At 37.2% G+C, this 14702-nt stretch overlaps 1 protein-coding gene across 4 annotated transcripts in view; it reads right to left on the bottom strand.

The window, feature by feature from the left end:
* Positions 1-14702, bottom strand: part of LOC126722259 (ankyrin repeat-containing protein ITN1-like) — a 42049-nt gene that overhangs the window by 14772 nt on the left and 12575 nt on the right. For 2 of the 4 annotated variants that reach the window (XM_050425416.1, XM_050425417.1), the window contains exons 5-6: positions 7283-7381; positions 1783-1830 (exon numbers count right to left, since the gene is read on the bottom strand). In XM_050425416.1, coding sequence (XP_050281373.1) covers positions 1783-1830; positions 7283-7381 — 147 coding nt within the window. The remainder of the gene's footprint in view (positions 1-1782; positions 1831-7282; positions 7382-14702) is intronic. The other 2 variants (XM_050425418.1, XM_050425420.1) reach the window with 2 other exon arrangements.

The following is a 14702-nucleotide window of genomic DNA, read 5'->3' as shown; positions in this document are numbered from 1 at the left end:
ACTTAACCCTAAAACCTGTAAGCCAAAAATAACCCGAGGGGATTTGGGCAGGCCCGAGTCCTATTGGGATGGGCCCGACCTAATAATAAGTGTATAAGGATTTGGAGAGCGATACTCGGTGAATTCGTTAAGTGTTCGGACGCATCTTGGCCCAATACTAACCATCTAGACAATACGAGATTAACGAGGAAGTAGAGAAGTTTAGATAGTCACCAAACATTAGGAGTGCTTTTAGGAAGTCCTTGTCGAATACTATTTGGCGTCTGGAACAAGTTTTAAGAGAATCCTCAAAAGATGTGATAATCCCTTGGGATTCTGGGTGAAAGTGGGATTGCATGAAACTTGGTGAAATGTTAATGATTTGAACCCCACTCAAAAGAGAGTATATAAGGAGAGGAAGAGGTGGAAAAAAAGGGGGGACTGAGAGAAAACACCATAAGGGAGGACAAAAGAACTAAGGGAAGGATACGAGAGAGAAGAAGAGGTAAGCTCTACGACAGAGACAGTATTTGGGCTAGCAACCACTCTAGTGCTCTTAGTTGGGCTATTTAGGCTTCGCTTGAGGCTAACCCATAGGACTGTGAGGAATCCCATCAACAAATAGATTTGGAGCCCAAATTCACCCTCTTACTTATCTAGGTTAGTAGGGTTGGGGCACCACAATGCCGCATTATTTTTATTGTTCCATGTCATTTTTAAATTTTTTTTTAGGCTACAAAAATGATGTGTCATCATTTTATTGGATAAACTGAACACACGTGGCAATTTTATGTGACACTTAATGGAAAATATAGATGGAGAAACTACTAATGCAAACGAAATAGAACTTCAGGTGGTAAAATTCAAATTTTGAAATCTTAGGGTGTAAAATCCAACACTCCCAAACTTTAGAGGTGTAGTTTGTAGTTTAACCTAAATAGAATGAAATAGTAATACTAATAAACTACAACTATATAACTAGACTTAGAGCTACATGATATCAAACCTGAGATGTTGGTGGTACAATGGACGCTAGTAATTTTATACTAAGTGCCCCTATATTTTAAATGGGCCCCAATTTGTGCTTAATGTCATTCCATCTCATTAGAAAGATTTTGAATGTGTAATACTTGCAACAATTTAAAACTATTTTAAGTCCATCTAAAACTACTTCTAGCTCATTATATTTAGATCTCATTTGAAATTACTCCCAATATATTTAAAACCTATATTTTCTTTCAAAAACTTATTATTAGTTCAAATATAAAATTGAATGACAAAGTATACTATGTTCTAAAAATTAGTTGTTCATATTTTATTTGAAAAATGCACGCATGAAATAAATTTACTACATCACAATAACATAAGTTAAGATGTAACATAATTTTTTTCCTCTAATATAAAATAAACAAGCACTAAAAATTTTTACTTTTTACCAAATGATAATCTAAAATGATTTTTTTAAGAGTTAGCAAAATATAATATTGACAATATTTATTTATGGAAGAATTATATTATGCATCTAACTGCATATTTTAAATTTTATTTATGTATAAACATAAGGTTACAAGCTAGTTAAATTAATGTGTAAAACTTAGATATAATTTTTAGGTTTAGTACATTAGATTTTCCAATTAAATTTAAACACATAGTTATATTAACTAATAAAACACAAATAGTGTTATTATTTAAAATATATATATATATATATAATTCAAAACAATTATATGTTTAAATTTAATTATATAATCTAATTTATTGTACCTAAGGAATTATAATAAATTGAGTTGTAAAGTACAATACCGAAAAGAGTTCGGAGATTTGAAACTAGCTGGCTCAATGAAGATAGCCCTGCAATGTAAAACCTTGCTCAATTGTGTATTTGAAAATTATTACTCTATATGAGAACAGATGATTATATATATATATATATATATGTAAAACCCTAAATTTTAATCCTAATTTCAAATTAAATACTAAAATTTAAATTTCATTATTTTCCATCCTATGATTATATATATATATATATATATGTAGTTCCTAATTTCCCAGTTCTTTAATTATGTATATATTTAAAGAACAAATTTCTATGATTGTATCCTTCTAACATATCACAGTTTACAACATTTTCTCTTTCTCTATTTTACTTTCTCCCAAACATTATGATTCCCAATATGGTATCAGAGCATTTTTCACGTTTCTGCACTCTTTTGTGAAAATTTTCTTTCTTTTCTTTATTCATTGCTTTTTATCATTTCCTTGTAAAAGCTTAAATTCTTGTTCTTGAGAGATTTCGATGGCAAAAAGTGAGAATTCCCAGCCTCCTCCAACAGAATTTTCTTCTTCATCTCCGATTGCTTATCAACCTTCTAGTCCATATTTTCTTCTGTGGAGAAAATCCTTGACTCATTTTGGTCTCGCAATTGCTTTCAACAGAGAATTATCCAACATAGTTCAATGAGCAAGGCACTCTCAGCCAAGAGCAATTTGGGTTTTGTTGATGGATCCATTCTAGAACCATCAAATCCTGATTCTCCTCTTTTCCAAGCTTCGTGGAGGTGTAATGACATTGTGATTTAGTTCATGAAGTTTGTAAAGATCCAAAATGTGCTATATATTCAGAGAAATGGTCAAAGACTTCTTGAATTGAAGAAATTAAGCCTTAGCTTGTCACACTCAAGGTTCACTAACTGTTGGAGAGCCGAAGTTTTTGTGAGAAGAATTAGTCAATTACTGAATCCTCCCTGCTTGTCCTTGTGGAGCTATGCTGGGTACAAGATATCTTTCAAGAAGAATATGTTCTTCAATTTCTCATGGGCATGCATGAGAGGGCAGATTCTTTTAATTAAGTCTATACCTACAATTAACAAAGTTTTCTTTCCAGTTCAACGAGAGAAAAAGAAAGATTTGTAGTTTTAAGCATACTTTTTTAGTTGAATCTGCTGTGCTAGCTACTTGAACTGAAAGCTCTTATGGTCACGGTTTTAATTCCAAGAATAAGGATTGTGCAATTTTTTCTTATTGTGATTTAAAAGGTCACATTGTTGACAAGTGCTACAGGGTTCATGGATTTCCTCTGGATATAGAAATAAAGGAAGGGGAGGAGGTCAAATGCATCAAGCTGTTGCGGCTACTATGGTTCCTAACAAAAATTGAATCTGAAACTCCTCAGTTCATTCTTTCACAAGAACAATAACAGTGCCAAGAGCTACTGAAACATGTGGCTATGTTGACTTCTCGATTGCTGAAATGGGAACTGCAAGCAAAGACATTGAAGCATCACCAACATTGGTTCAAAACTCAGAACCACAAGTTGCTAATGTGATGAAACAATCTCAGCCTTCAGGTTCATATTCACAGCCTTCAACCTTTGCAGCTTTTGATCATATGGCAGGAAATTTGTTTGATCATCTCTTGAACATTTAGTATTTTCAGCCAATTTCACTGCCCCTTCTTTAATTTCTTCCCAAGATTGGATTTTAGATATAGGGGCTATAGACCACATGATTCAATCTATTTCCTAGTTTACTACTATCACTTCTGTAGTAAATCTTACTTTTAATCTTCCAAATGGTGACAAGGTAATTGTTACACATGTAGGAATGGTATAGTTAACATCTACTCGTACCTTGCATAATGTATATTGTGTGCCTACTTTCTCTTTTAATCTTTTGTGAGTCAGTTAACAAAAAATCTTTCTTGTTGCTTAATCTTCTTGGATACCCTTTGCTTTATCCAGGGCATACTTCCATTGCAGACGATTGGATTGGGTAGAGCAAAGGAGAATCTATATCTCTTGGACACTACTCTTACTACATACCCTTCATTCACATTTCCATCCATTATTTCAAAATTTTCTTGTATGAAAAATCTTTCAGCAGTTTTACCTGCAAGTTTTAATTTCTTTTCTTCTGTAAAAAAAATAAAAGCCAAGATTACATCTATGGCATGCCAGATTGGGGCATCCCTCTATATCTAGGCAATTGCTGTTATCTCATTGTATTCCTCAAATTGTTGTTAATAAAGATGAGAAATTTAATTGTACATATGTGCTTTGGCAAAGCAGAAACGGTTACCTTTTCCTAATGCTAACCATATTTTCCATGGTTAACACTCAGTTTAATGCTAAAATCAAATGCTTTAGATCAGATAATGCTCCTGATCTTAAGTTACTAAATTTTTTCAAATCTAAGGGCACGTACCTTCAGTTTTCATGTATAGCAACACCTCAACAAAACTCAGTAGTTGAAAGGAAACATCAACATATTTTACAAGTGGTTAGAGCATTAAAATTTCAATCTCAAATACCTATCCATTTTTTGGGGTGAGTGTGTGTTAACTGCTGCGTATCTAATTAACAGATTGCCTTGTCCTTTATTGCATAATAAAAGCCCCTATGAGCACTTGTTTCATCATCCTCCTTCCTATGAATATGATCACCTTAGAAATTTTGGGTCCTTGTGTTTTGTTTCTACACTCTCACAACACAGGTCTAAGTTAGATCCTAGAGCCCAGCCTTGTGTATTTATTAGACATCCTGCTGGTATTAAAGGTTACAAGGTTTTAGATCTAGCTACTAGGTCTATCTTTGATTCTCAAGATGTTCAGTTTCATGAGGATGTTTTTCCTTTTAGAGACTCTTCATCCATACTTGATACTTATGTCTCTTTATTTCCTGTTCCTACCTTAGAACCTTTTCCAGTTGACTGCAGAATTTTTAAAATTTCAACCTGATCCTATTGACTTAGATCCTGTCTTACCTAGTCATCAGTCTCTTGATACTCCAATACCTAGGAAATCTACCAGACCTCATAAACCTTCATCATATCTTCAGGATTATCACTGTCATTTGGCTTCAAGATTGCCTTTGTCTCTTCCTACTCCTGCCTATCCCATTTGTAAGTCCTTGTCCTACTCCAAACTGACCCATACTCAAAAAGCATTCAGTATTGCTTTACTTACCAAACCCACATACTATCACCAAGCTCCTCAGTTTCCTGAATGGCAAGAAGCTATGCAAGCTGAATTATCTGCCTTGGCTACTAATGATACTTGGACAGTCACTTCTTTGACTCCTGGCAAGCAAGCAATTGGTTGTAAATGGGTTTACAAAATTAAACTCAAGGCTGATGAAAGTATATAAAGATATAGGGCTAGGCTGGTTGCTAAATGGTGTACATATCAAGAGGGGCTTGATTACTTTCAGACATTCTCCCTTGTGGCCAAATTTGTCACTGTCAGGACACTCTTGGCAGTGGCTGCAATTCGGGATTGGCACATCATTCAGTTGATGTAAATAATGCATTCCTTCATGGTGATCTTCATGAAGAGGTCTATATGCATTTGCCTTTGGGTTATGTCACTGCTATTCCCAGCAAGGGGAGGTTAAAGTTTGCAGATTAAACAAGTCTTTCTATGGATTGAAGCAAGATAGCAGACAATGTTTGCTAAGCTGACCAATTCTATTCTTGAACAAGGTTTTGAACAGTCTAAATCAGATTACTCATTGTTTACAGGAGTAACAGAAGGCATAGTTCTTATTGTGCTTGTATAATGTAGATGACATATTAGTTGCGAGTAATAAGCTTGAAGCTGCAAACAGTTTCAAGTCATACCTGCATGACCAATTCAATCAAACTCAAGGATTTGGGACCTCTGAAGTTCTTGGACTTGAAATAGCTAGATCAGCTAAAGGTATACACTTGTGTCATAGGAAATATACCTTGGAGTTTATGGAAGAAGCTGAAGTTTTGGCCTCTAAACCAGCTAAATTTCCTATGGATCAGAACTGCAGATTATCCAAAACAGTGGTGAGCTATTACAAGATGTTACTAAATACAGGAGGTTAGTTGGGAAGCTTCTATTTTTTATTCTTATAACCAGACATCACCTACAGTGTGCATCAGTTGAGTCAATTCATGGACAAACCAAGATTACCACAGGGAGATAGACTGTCATCTTGTGAGAGAAAAGATACAAGCTGATCTGATCAAAACTTTCCATGTTCCCACTAAACATCAACTGCCAGATTTGTTTACCAAACCTCTTAGTTTACAATTGTTCACAACTTTACTTAGCAAGATGGGCATCCTTAACATCTTTGCTCCATCTTGAGTGGGAGTGTTAAGAGATTGTGCACGCATGAATACAAGCAGATGATACAAGCACAGATGCAGAAACATGAAGATAAAGTTACTGAAGCTATTATCTGCTTAAATGACAATTAGTTTTATTTGTATGGGCTAAACAACATGTAGATAAGCAAGCTTATAATGTGGGAGTTCGTTAGTTAGTTGGACACGTGTACAAACTTTTAGCTGTTAGTTCCTAATTTCCCGCTTCTCTAATTCCTATTTTCCCATTTATTTAAAGAACATATTTGTATCAATCTAACATGTCATAGTTTACTACATTTTCTGGTTCTCTCTATTTTCCTTTCTCCCAAAACACTTTGATTCTCAATAAATAGGATAAGAGATCAATTTAGGGAATGAACTGCAAAAAAATTCTCACGTTGGCTTCCCTACTCATAACCTAAATAAAAATTTTGTTAGCATTTATATTAGCTTATGCAAAAATTATTGTCTATTTTAGAATAAAAACCTATTTTTACTATTTTGGCTAACTATTTTTCAAAGCACCCATATCTAATTTTCTATTCTAAACTCTTAATAGTTTTTTGCTCTTTACACACAACAATCACCATCCACTATCTTCTTTCACCCTTAGGAAGACCACAAAAAAAAAAAAAAAAAAAAAAAACAGTAATTTTGCATAAGCTACCATTACTTGTATATTTGCATGAGTACTATAGCAAAATCCTATTTTTCATAACCAATTCATGATATGATGTGGGTGATTTTTGGGTTTCATTGACTATATTTTAGACTTTATGCTATTTTACATGAGCTGGTATGATCAATGCAATGCTTCTCTATATTCAGGAAAGTATTGTTTAGTCCCAAACACTTATATTATTATTTTTTGTGTGTTAGTAACTGAGAAAAAAATGGGTGTTCTAAAAAGTGGGAGAAATTTAAAATAAATATATATATATATATATATTAAAATAAGTAATATTTTAATAAAATATAGTATAATAAAAGGATTCTCTTTCTTTTTTTCTTTTTTTTTTTTTTGAGAAAAATAATATAAGGATTCTAATGTGGATGTTTTGAAAAATAGTTAACTAAAATAGAAAAAATAAATCCTTATCTTCAAATTTGGAGAAAAATTTAGAGATACAAGATGAATGCTCTTACAACCCAATTCTTGAGAAAAAGAACTTTGGATGGTGACATACCTGATCCAATAATTTCTTTATCATTGCTTAGGTTTCCTGCTGATTTTTGAATGTTCAGACGAATTTCATTGATGGGACCAGCCGATTGAATATGGATACCTTTAAGGGGAAAAAACACACAAAATTATATAATTCAAACTTCACTACATCCTAAGATAAATTGATATTTTGAAACAAAATATTATTACAATTTGGCTTTATCCTAGGAGTGGTGTTTATTACATGCAAATTGTTGTGAAGTCACAATTTCAATTGCCTTTTGAGGTATGTGTAAACTATGTAATATAGTTTGTATAGAACAAATTTAACCCTTAGTTCACTGCAAATACTAGTTTGTCTCATTATTGTCGAGATAATGGTCTAATTCTTCCCCCCCCCCCCCCCCCCCCCCCCCTCCCCCCTCCCTAAAAAAATTTCCCTCCTTCCCTCCTCCCAATTTACATTCAGCAAAGACATGCATATATGAGCAAATATAGAGGACCTATTTCTTGTCTTAACATTTTTGTAAATAATCTAACTTTTAGCTCTTTTTTTTAAATAAAAAGTTTTTATTGTCCGTTTTGAAATAACTTATCTAGTTTTTCACTAAAAGTACTATATATAAAAACTAAAAGTTAAATAAGATGAGTTCATGATTTTTTGTTGAAAGTATTGTAAAAAAAAAAAAAAGTAGAGTGGGACACTAGGACCCACAGTAGGCAAAAAAGGACTTGGTATTTTGAGTTTTAGTTTGGATTGCGCTGAAATGAAATTTCAGTGCATTTGTGTCTTTGTCAATGGGTCCCGTGCACTGTTCACAGGACCTACAAGTTGTCTAATTCAGCAAAATTTTCATTAAAACTGGGTCTTATGACACTATTCACACATTTAAAAATTATTTTGCTACAGTGTTTTCAGTTTTCAGCAATAAGCGGTATCTAAACAGACCCTAAGGAAAAATCCTAAAATAGGACCCACAATTAGTTAATTTAAACTGACTTTTTGACCAAAACTTTGTAGCAGAATACATGTAATATGGAACGCTAATGCGAAACGAATAAGCTTGGGTTTTTGTGGAACTCACTTGGGACCACAAACAGTAAATAAGTTTTAGCTAAAAGCTAGTAAAAAGTGGGTGCCAAACTCAACCTTAGTCTTTTGTAACATATTTAACATAAAAGTTATAAAAAAAATATATATATATATATATATACTAAAAATAAGCAAATTCCGAACAAACATATTAATATAACTTTCTAAGTGATTTATTTTTTATTATTTTGAGAATCAACTTTTTAAGTAATATTCACCCCCCCCCCCCCCCCCAAAAAAAAAAAAACTTTTTAAGTAACATAATCACGTGGTTAAGATATAAACAAGTTAATTCATAATAAGTCTCATTTATATTCTGTATGTACTAACTCACGTTTTTTGTCGCTTTCGTTTTCATGTATAAAAATAATAAATTATTATTATGTTATATGTGAGTAGAAGTCATCTTTCTTTCTTCCTTTTTATTTTTTTTACATTGATTTAAGTTGGGAATTATTACACATTATACTTGTGAAATATGATTTTGGTTTAATGTAAGTGTTACTAGTCATAAAATATATTTTCACAGTGTGGACACATACAAGCACATTAAAATTATAGAAACTCTATAATCAATGTTATAAGACGTTTTAAAATTCTTTTCTTATTAAAATTCTATCAAAAAAAATTCCTATATATCTCAAAAAATCATTATTTATTTTAAATTATTTTGATCATTTATCATAATTTTTATTATTAATAACAAAAATTGGGCACTATGCTTGTGCCATGCAACTTGACTTAAGTATTATCTGTATTAGGACGTGCTTTCTCAATCAACCATACTATAAATATTAAAATTATTAAGATAGTTTTTTTTTTAATTAAATTCTACTTAAATTTCAAGAAATTTAATATACAATTCCAATAAAAATTCAATTACCAGAACTATCAAGAATTTTAAATAAGTTTTACTATTTATTTTAAATTATAAACCCTATAAGTAGATTTTAATTGATAAAAGCTAAATTTACACAATTATTATTTAAATAATTTGGATAAATTATATTTTAAACCCTATAATTCTATTTTTTAATTTTTTAATTTCAAATATTTTCTTTAGTTTTCATATAAGTTTGGATTAGCCCGTACTTTGCATAATCATACAAATACTATAATATTGAAAATGACATCATTTCAATTGTATTCCTTTAACTGCAAAAACTTTCTAAGAATTCTAACAAATTTAAAATATGACTCAAATGCCAAGAGACTTTTAGCTTAATTTGTTAGTATTTTAGTGTTTCCAAGACATCTAGGGTTCAAATTCCCTCTCCCCATTGTAACTATTGAATTATTAACCCAAAAAAAAAAAAAAATCACATTACATATTAATTTAAATAAATTAATATCATTCCCAAAACATTAAATTAGGATTTCCTATTTCAAAATAGATCCATGCCACTATCGATTATTAAAATAGTCTCTTACAGAAATAATTTCTTACAAAAATACTCTTAATTTTCTAATTATAGGATGTTTTAAGGGTTGTATTTTAGCAAAAAAGCTATTTTAGCAATCATAGAACCAAAAATCATGTTTTATCGAAGTTGCTAAATCTGAATATTTTTAGCAATTCAATATAGTAAACTGCTATTGTGGGGCCAGGGGCTCAGGGCCCGTGCCGAGGAGGTCGTGCGCCGAGGACGAATGATCACAGGCCGAGGTGTCAAGGGGAACAGCTGAGGACGACCCTATCCTCGGCACTCCGGGACTTCAATGGGAAGAACAACGTCTCGATGAAGGCTATCCCCGAACAGTCCCCTGAAGGGGATGTGGGTGGAATGGGGCCCACATGGAGGTACAGTGCAAAATTGGATCAAGGAAAATACGTCCCCTCTGCATTAAATGCACCCGCCAGCGTCCTGGTCATGTTAATGAGAAAAGACGCTTGGACGGTGTGACTTCGATCATTGCAACTAACAGAAAGTAAGAGGGGATAGCTGATGGGACGGGTACAAAAGTAAGCACCTGCCTGACCAACAAGTGGAGGGCTAAGATCAACCAAGAAGGACTATATAATGTAAAAGTTAGGACACCAAGAAGGAGGCTGGGAAAAATGGCCAAAAACCAGAGTCTCCCAGCCCGCCTCTAGGAGAAGGACTCCTAGGGCGAAAATGACTTAACCATGTATGAACACCACGAAAAACCCACCGTCCGGTGACCAAGGCTTAGCCTTTCAAACCCACGCTCTACAAATGATATTGTTTGGGCCTTTTTACGTGCGAACCCAATATCGCTTTGGATCGTTACCAATCGCGTCCTTACAATTGGCGCCGTCTGTGAGAAAGGCTTGTGTGTTGGCATAAACGGTAGGTCGAGACAATTCCCTTGTCATTTCTAACAGCTGGTTGTAGTGTTCTAGCGTAAAGTTCCACTAGGGGCTATGTTTCTTTACTAGGGGCTATGTTTCTTTACTAGGGGCTACGCTTCATAGCGTCAGTCGCACGGATGGTAGGGGCTTGGCCGAGGGTCTAACTCCCCTAAAAACCAAGGTCTCATGCCATAGTCGAGGGGTTAATTTCCCCAAGTACTTAAAATCAAGTTTTGGACAAAACCAAGGTATTGCATGGTCCATGGACTCAAACCTATAGGGAAACCAACTACTTAAAATCAAGTTTTGGACAGAACCAAGGTATTGCATGGTCCTCGGACTCAAACCTATGGGGAAACCAATTACTTAAAATCAAGTTTTGGACAGAACCAAGGTATTGCATGGTCCATGGACCCAAACCTATGGGGAAACCAACTACTTAAAATCAAGTTTTGGACAGAACCAAGGTATTGCATGGTCCATGGACTCAAACCTATGGGGAAACCAACTACTTAAAATCAAGTTTTGGACAGAACCAAGGTATTGCATGGTCCTCGGACTCAAACCTATGGGGAAACCAACTACTTAAAATCAAGTTTTGGACAGAACCAAGGTATTGCATGGTCCTCAGACTCAAACCTATGGGGAAACCAACTACTTAAAATCAAGTTTTGGACAGAACCAAGGTATTGCATGGTCCTCGGACTTAAACCCATGGGGGAGCCAACTATTTTAAAGAAACCTGGATACTAAGCAGGACTTAACACTACACGTGACATCTCGGATGATGCCTATATCTCCATTGAAAGAGGGTCAGACATGAGTTCAAGGCTCTACAGGTGCAGGTAAGCTAACGTTCTGAAACATGATTCTAAATATATCACATGCACAACTATTCATACGTGTTAAGATAATTAGTTCAAAATTCATAAACAATAGTAAGTATCGACAAGGGCAACTAACAAGTAACCAAAAGGAAAAAGGAAGAAAAGGATTTCATGTATACATGTTCAACAGGTTCAAACTACTAAGGGATTACAAAGTTTTCAAAATGAAAAAGAAACAAATTAATCGTTAAACTAAAAACAACTACGGAGCCTAGCCAGGGCTTCTACTTCTTTAGTCTTGCGTCGGCCACGTCCTAGGAAGGCGGAACGGAATCAGCTTCAATGCCCTGGAGGATAGTCCCTTCTGGGGAAGGCCGAAGAGGGTCAGTATCGGTACTCTAGGGGACCACAGCAAGGGGAATTGCCTGTGAAAGCTGGGCAAGTATGGCAGGTTCATCAGCATTAGGCATCTGAGTGCCAACCACGGGCTCAGTAACCCCCTTGGGTACCTCAGGATCCGTATGCTGAGATATTTCTATCACATCCTGAAGTTCCCCCTCTTTGAGCGCCTTGCCAGGAGAGTCGCCGACCTGTAAGTTTTCCGACTGAGTGACCCCTTCCTCAGGTTGGTCGCTCATAGCCACAGAGCTGGAGGAAGTGGCCTCACGGATGGCTGTAGGGTAAAATATGTTCTCCGCTTTCCACAAATCGGATGAAGCATTCACCCCAGCTCGCTTCAATGCCTCTTCCCAAACCTGGGAGCAGTAAAGCCTGCATACTCTAGGAATTTGGGCTTTAAGGATGGCTTGGGTCTCAGCTACCCCCGCATTGTAACCATCATCCTCAGCCGTTTCCTTGGCAGCCTCAGCCTCGTTTCTGGCAAACTCGGCCTCCTGCTTGGCCTTTATGGCTTCGTCACGAGCATACTCCGCCACGCCTTTGTCATGCTCTACCGCGGCCAGTTTTTTACTTAAATCCTTGATCAGCTCTTTAGCTATTTGCAACTGATCCTCGGCTTCTAGTAGACATTTTGTTTGGTCCTCGGCCTGTTTTTGGGCGGTAGCTAAGCCCGTCGAGGCGCTATCCCTTTCACGAATAGCAACTGTTAGGTCAGCCTTGGCCTTGGTGAGGTCCTCCTCAGAAGTTTGGAGAGTCTTCGCGGCCATTAAGCACTTGGTGCGTTCATTCTCGGCCGCCTTACTCTTATTATTCACCTCTTCCTCCATCCTATAGGTGGCCTGGAGAGCCTGGCAAGGGAGATAAATGCATAGTTAATGACAAACCAGAAGCGAGAGTTAATAAAGTTTTAGGTTTCGAGAAACCTTACCATGCCCAAGTACCTCTTAGTACTGAGGAAGACCTCCCGCATCCTCATTTTCCTCAATCCATCCATGTCAGTGGGAAGCAACATGGTTCTCCCTAGTGCGTCCGCCACGTAGCCACCCTCGCCATCTCCAAGGTCCCTCATGGACGCAGTTTCCAGCATTGGACCCCCGTGAAGCATTGGGGCAGGAAGCCAGGCGCTTGGAGAGGACTGGGCCTCGACCCCCTTTCCCTTGCCTTGAGAGGATTGGACTTCAGTCTCTTTACCCTTGCTTTGATGCCCAATCTTCAGTTGTTTTGTACGCGGAGCCTCCTCCTTCTCCTTAGAAGGTTGCGATTTTCCCCCGTCCATGGTTTCCTTGCCCTTGGGGCTCCTCTTTCTCTTTGAATCAGTGCCTTCCGGCCGAGGAGGCAGAGATGGTTGGGAGGAAGCAGGAAGTTTGGGGCGGGGGGATTGTGGCTGTGACTTGGTGGAAGATGACCTAGTCTAGACAATCTGGGGCTGAGGTGGTGGGGAAGGAGCATTGGGTTGAGGCGTTCCCTGCGTATCCTTCCCAGGTTGACCCTCGAGGAGTTCGAGTAGGGGGGTCAGGGGCTTTCTCTTGAGTCCCATCGCGGCTTGAGAAGAGGTGCCTGCTGACGACAATTCCGCCTCGGACAAGGTTGGATCACCTATGTCACCAGAAGGATCCTCGAATTGGTTGGCTAGGTCAAGTACCCCAAAACCTTCCTCGGGCTGGTCTAGCTCACCTTCGTCCTCTGTTACTTGATGAGACGAGGAGGGGCCCACCCGTGGGATGTTCTCAGGGACAGATGGTTCCCGAGAGATTAAAAATCCTTTCTCGACCACGGTAATTTTTGGAAGCCAAGGACGACTGGCACTGATCACGTGCCTTGCGTTCGCAAATGACTTCTGGATAGGAGGGTACCCTAGTATTTTGTGAGCGGCTCGGACTTGACCATCTCCGTCATTTACGAAAACTGCCGCTTGTAGAACAGTCTCCAAGTCCGCCCGGTTGACTAAGGGAAAATGTCGTTGATAGGCGTGTGGATCTACAAAAAGAAAAACACGTATGCATGGTTAGTTACCGAACAACATCAGCTTAGAATGGCGCAAAGGGTCATCGCCTTTCCATTCCCAGTACCCCACCTGGTTCTCCTTCTACTGTGGGGCACGGATCGCCATCGTGCCATTCGCCAGAGACGATAAGGAAATCCTTGTTTAATCCCTTGTTGGAATCTGGGAGGCACTAGATTAGTCGAACCCTCTCGTCTCTCGTCTTCATGTAGTAGGATTTCCCCTTCAAATTTTGGAGATTATAGCACCAATTCACGTCATAATGGGTCAGTCTTAGCCCCATCTTTTCGTTTAAAACATCCACGCAACCCAGAATCCTAAACACGTTGCCGGCGCACTGGGTGGGGGCTAATCGGAAGTGCCTGAGGTAACCCCTCATTACCGGCCCCATAGGGATTCTCATACCCCCCTCTACAAAGGCGAAGACGGGAATTACTACCTCGCCCGTTTCCCTCTTATAGTGCCACTCCCCCATCTTACAATGCCTCAGACTTACGTTGGGAGGAATTTTGTAATCGGCGATGAACTTGTTCATCGCCTCCTCAGTATCGACTAATTTCCTTAGTCTCGATTTAACCATTTCTATGATTTATTCAACAAACTCAACCAGCAACGGGAGAAGGAAGGGAATCAGAGAAAAATAAACCCAGAAAAGAAAAAGCACGAGTTAATGGAGGCAGGGAACTTACATAAAAAAGGAAAGGTGCTTCGGATAGGCTTTTTGTGCTGGAGATAGACGTGAGTTTGGACGAAAGTTCAGATGAACCCAGAATATATGCGCTAGAACTCTTAAGTGCAAAACTGAAG

Source organism: Quercus robur, chromosome 4, assembly GCF_932294415.1.
Source record: "Quercus robur chromosome 4, dhQueRobu3.1, whole genome shotgun sequence".
Taxonomy (NCBI): domain Eukaryota; kingdom Viridiplantae; phylum Streptophyta; class Magnoliopsida; order Fagales; family Fagaceae; genus Quercus; species Quercus robur.
Note: the sequence above shows the minus strand (reverse complement) of the source record. Positions and strands in the feature narration are given on the sequence as shown.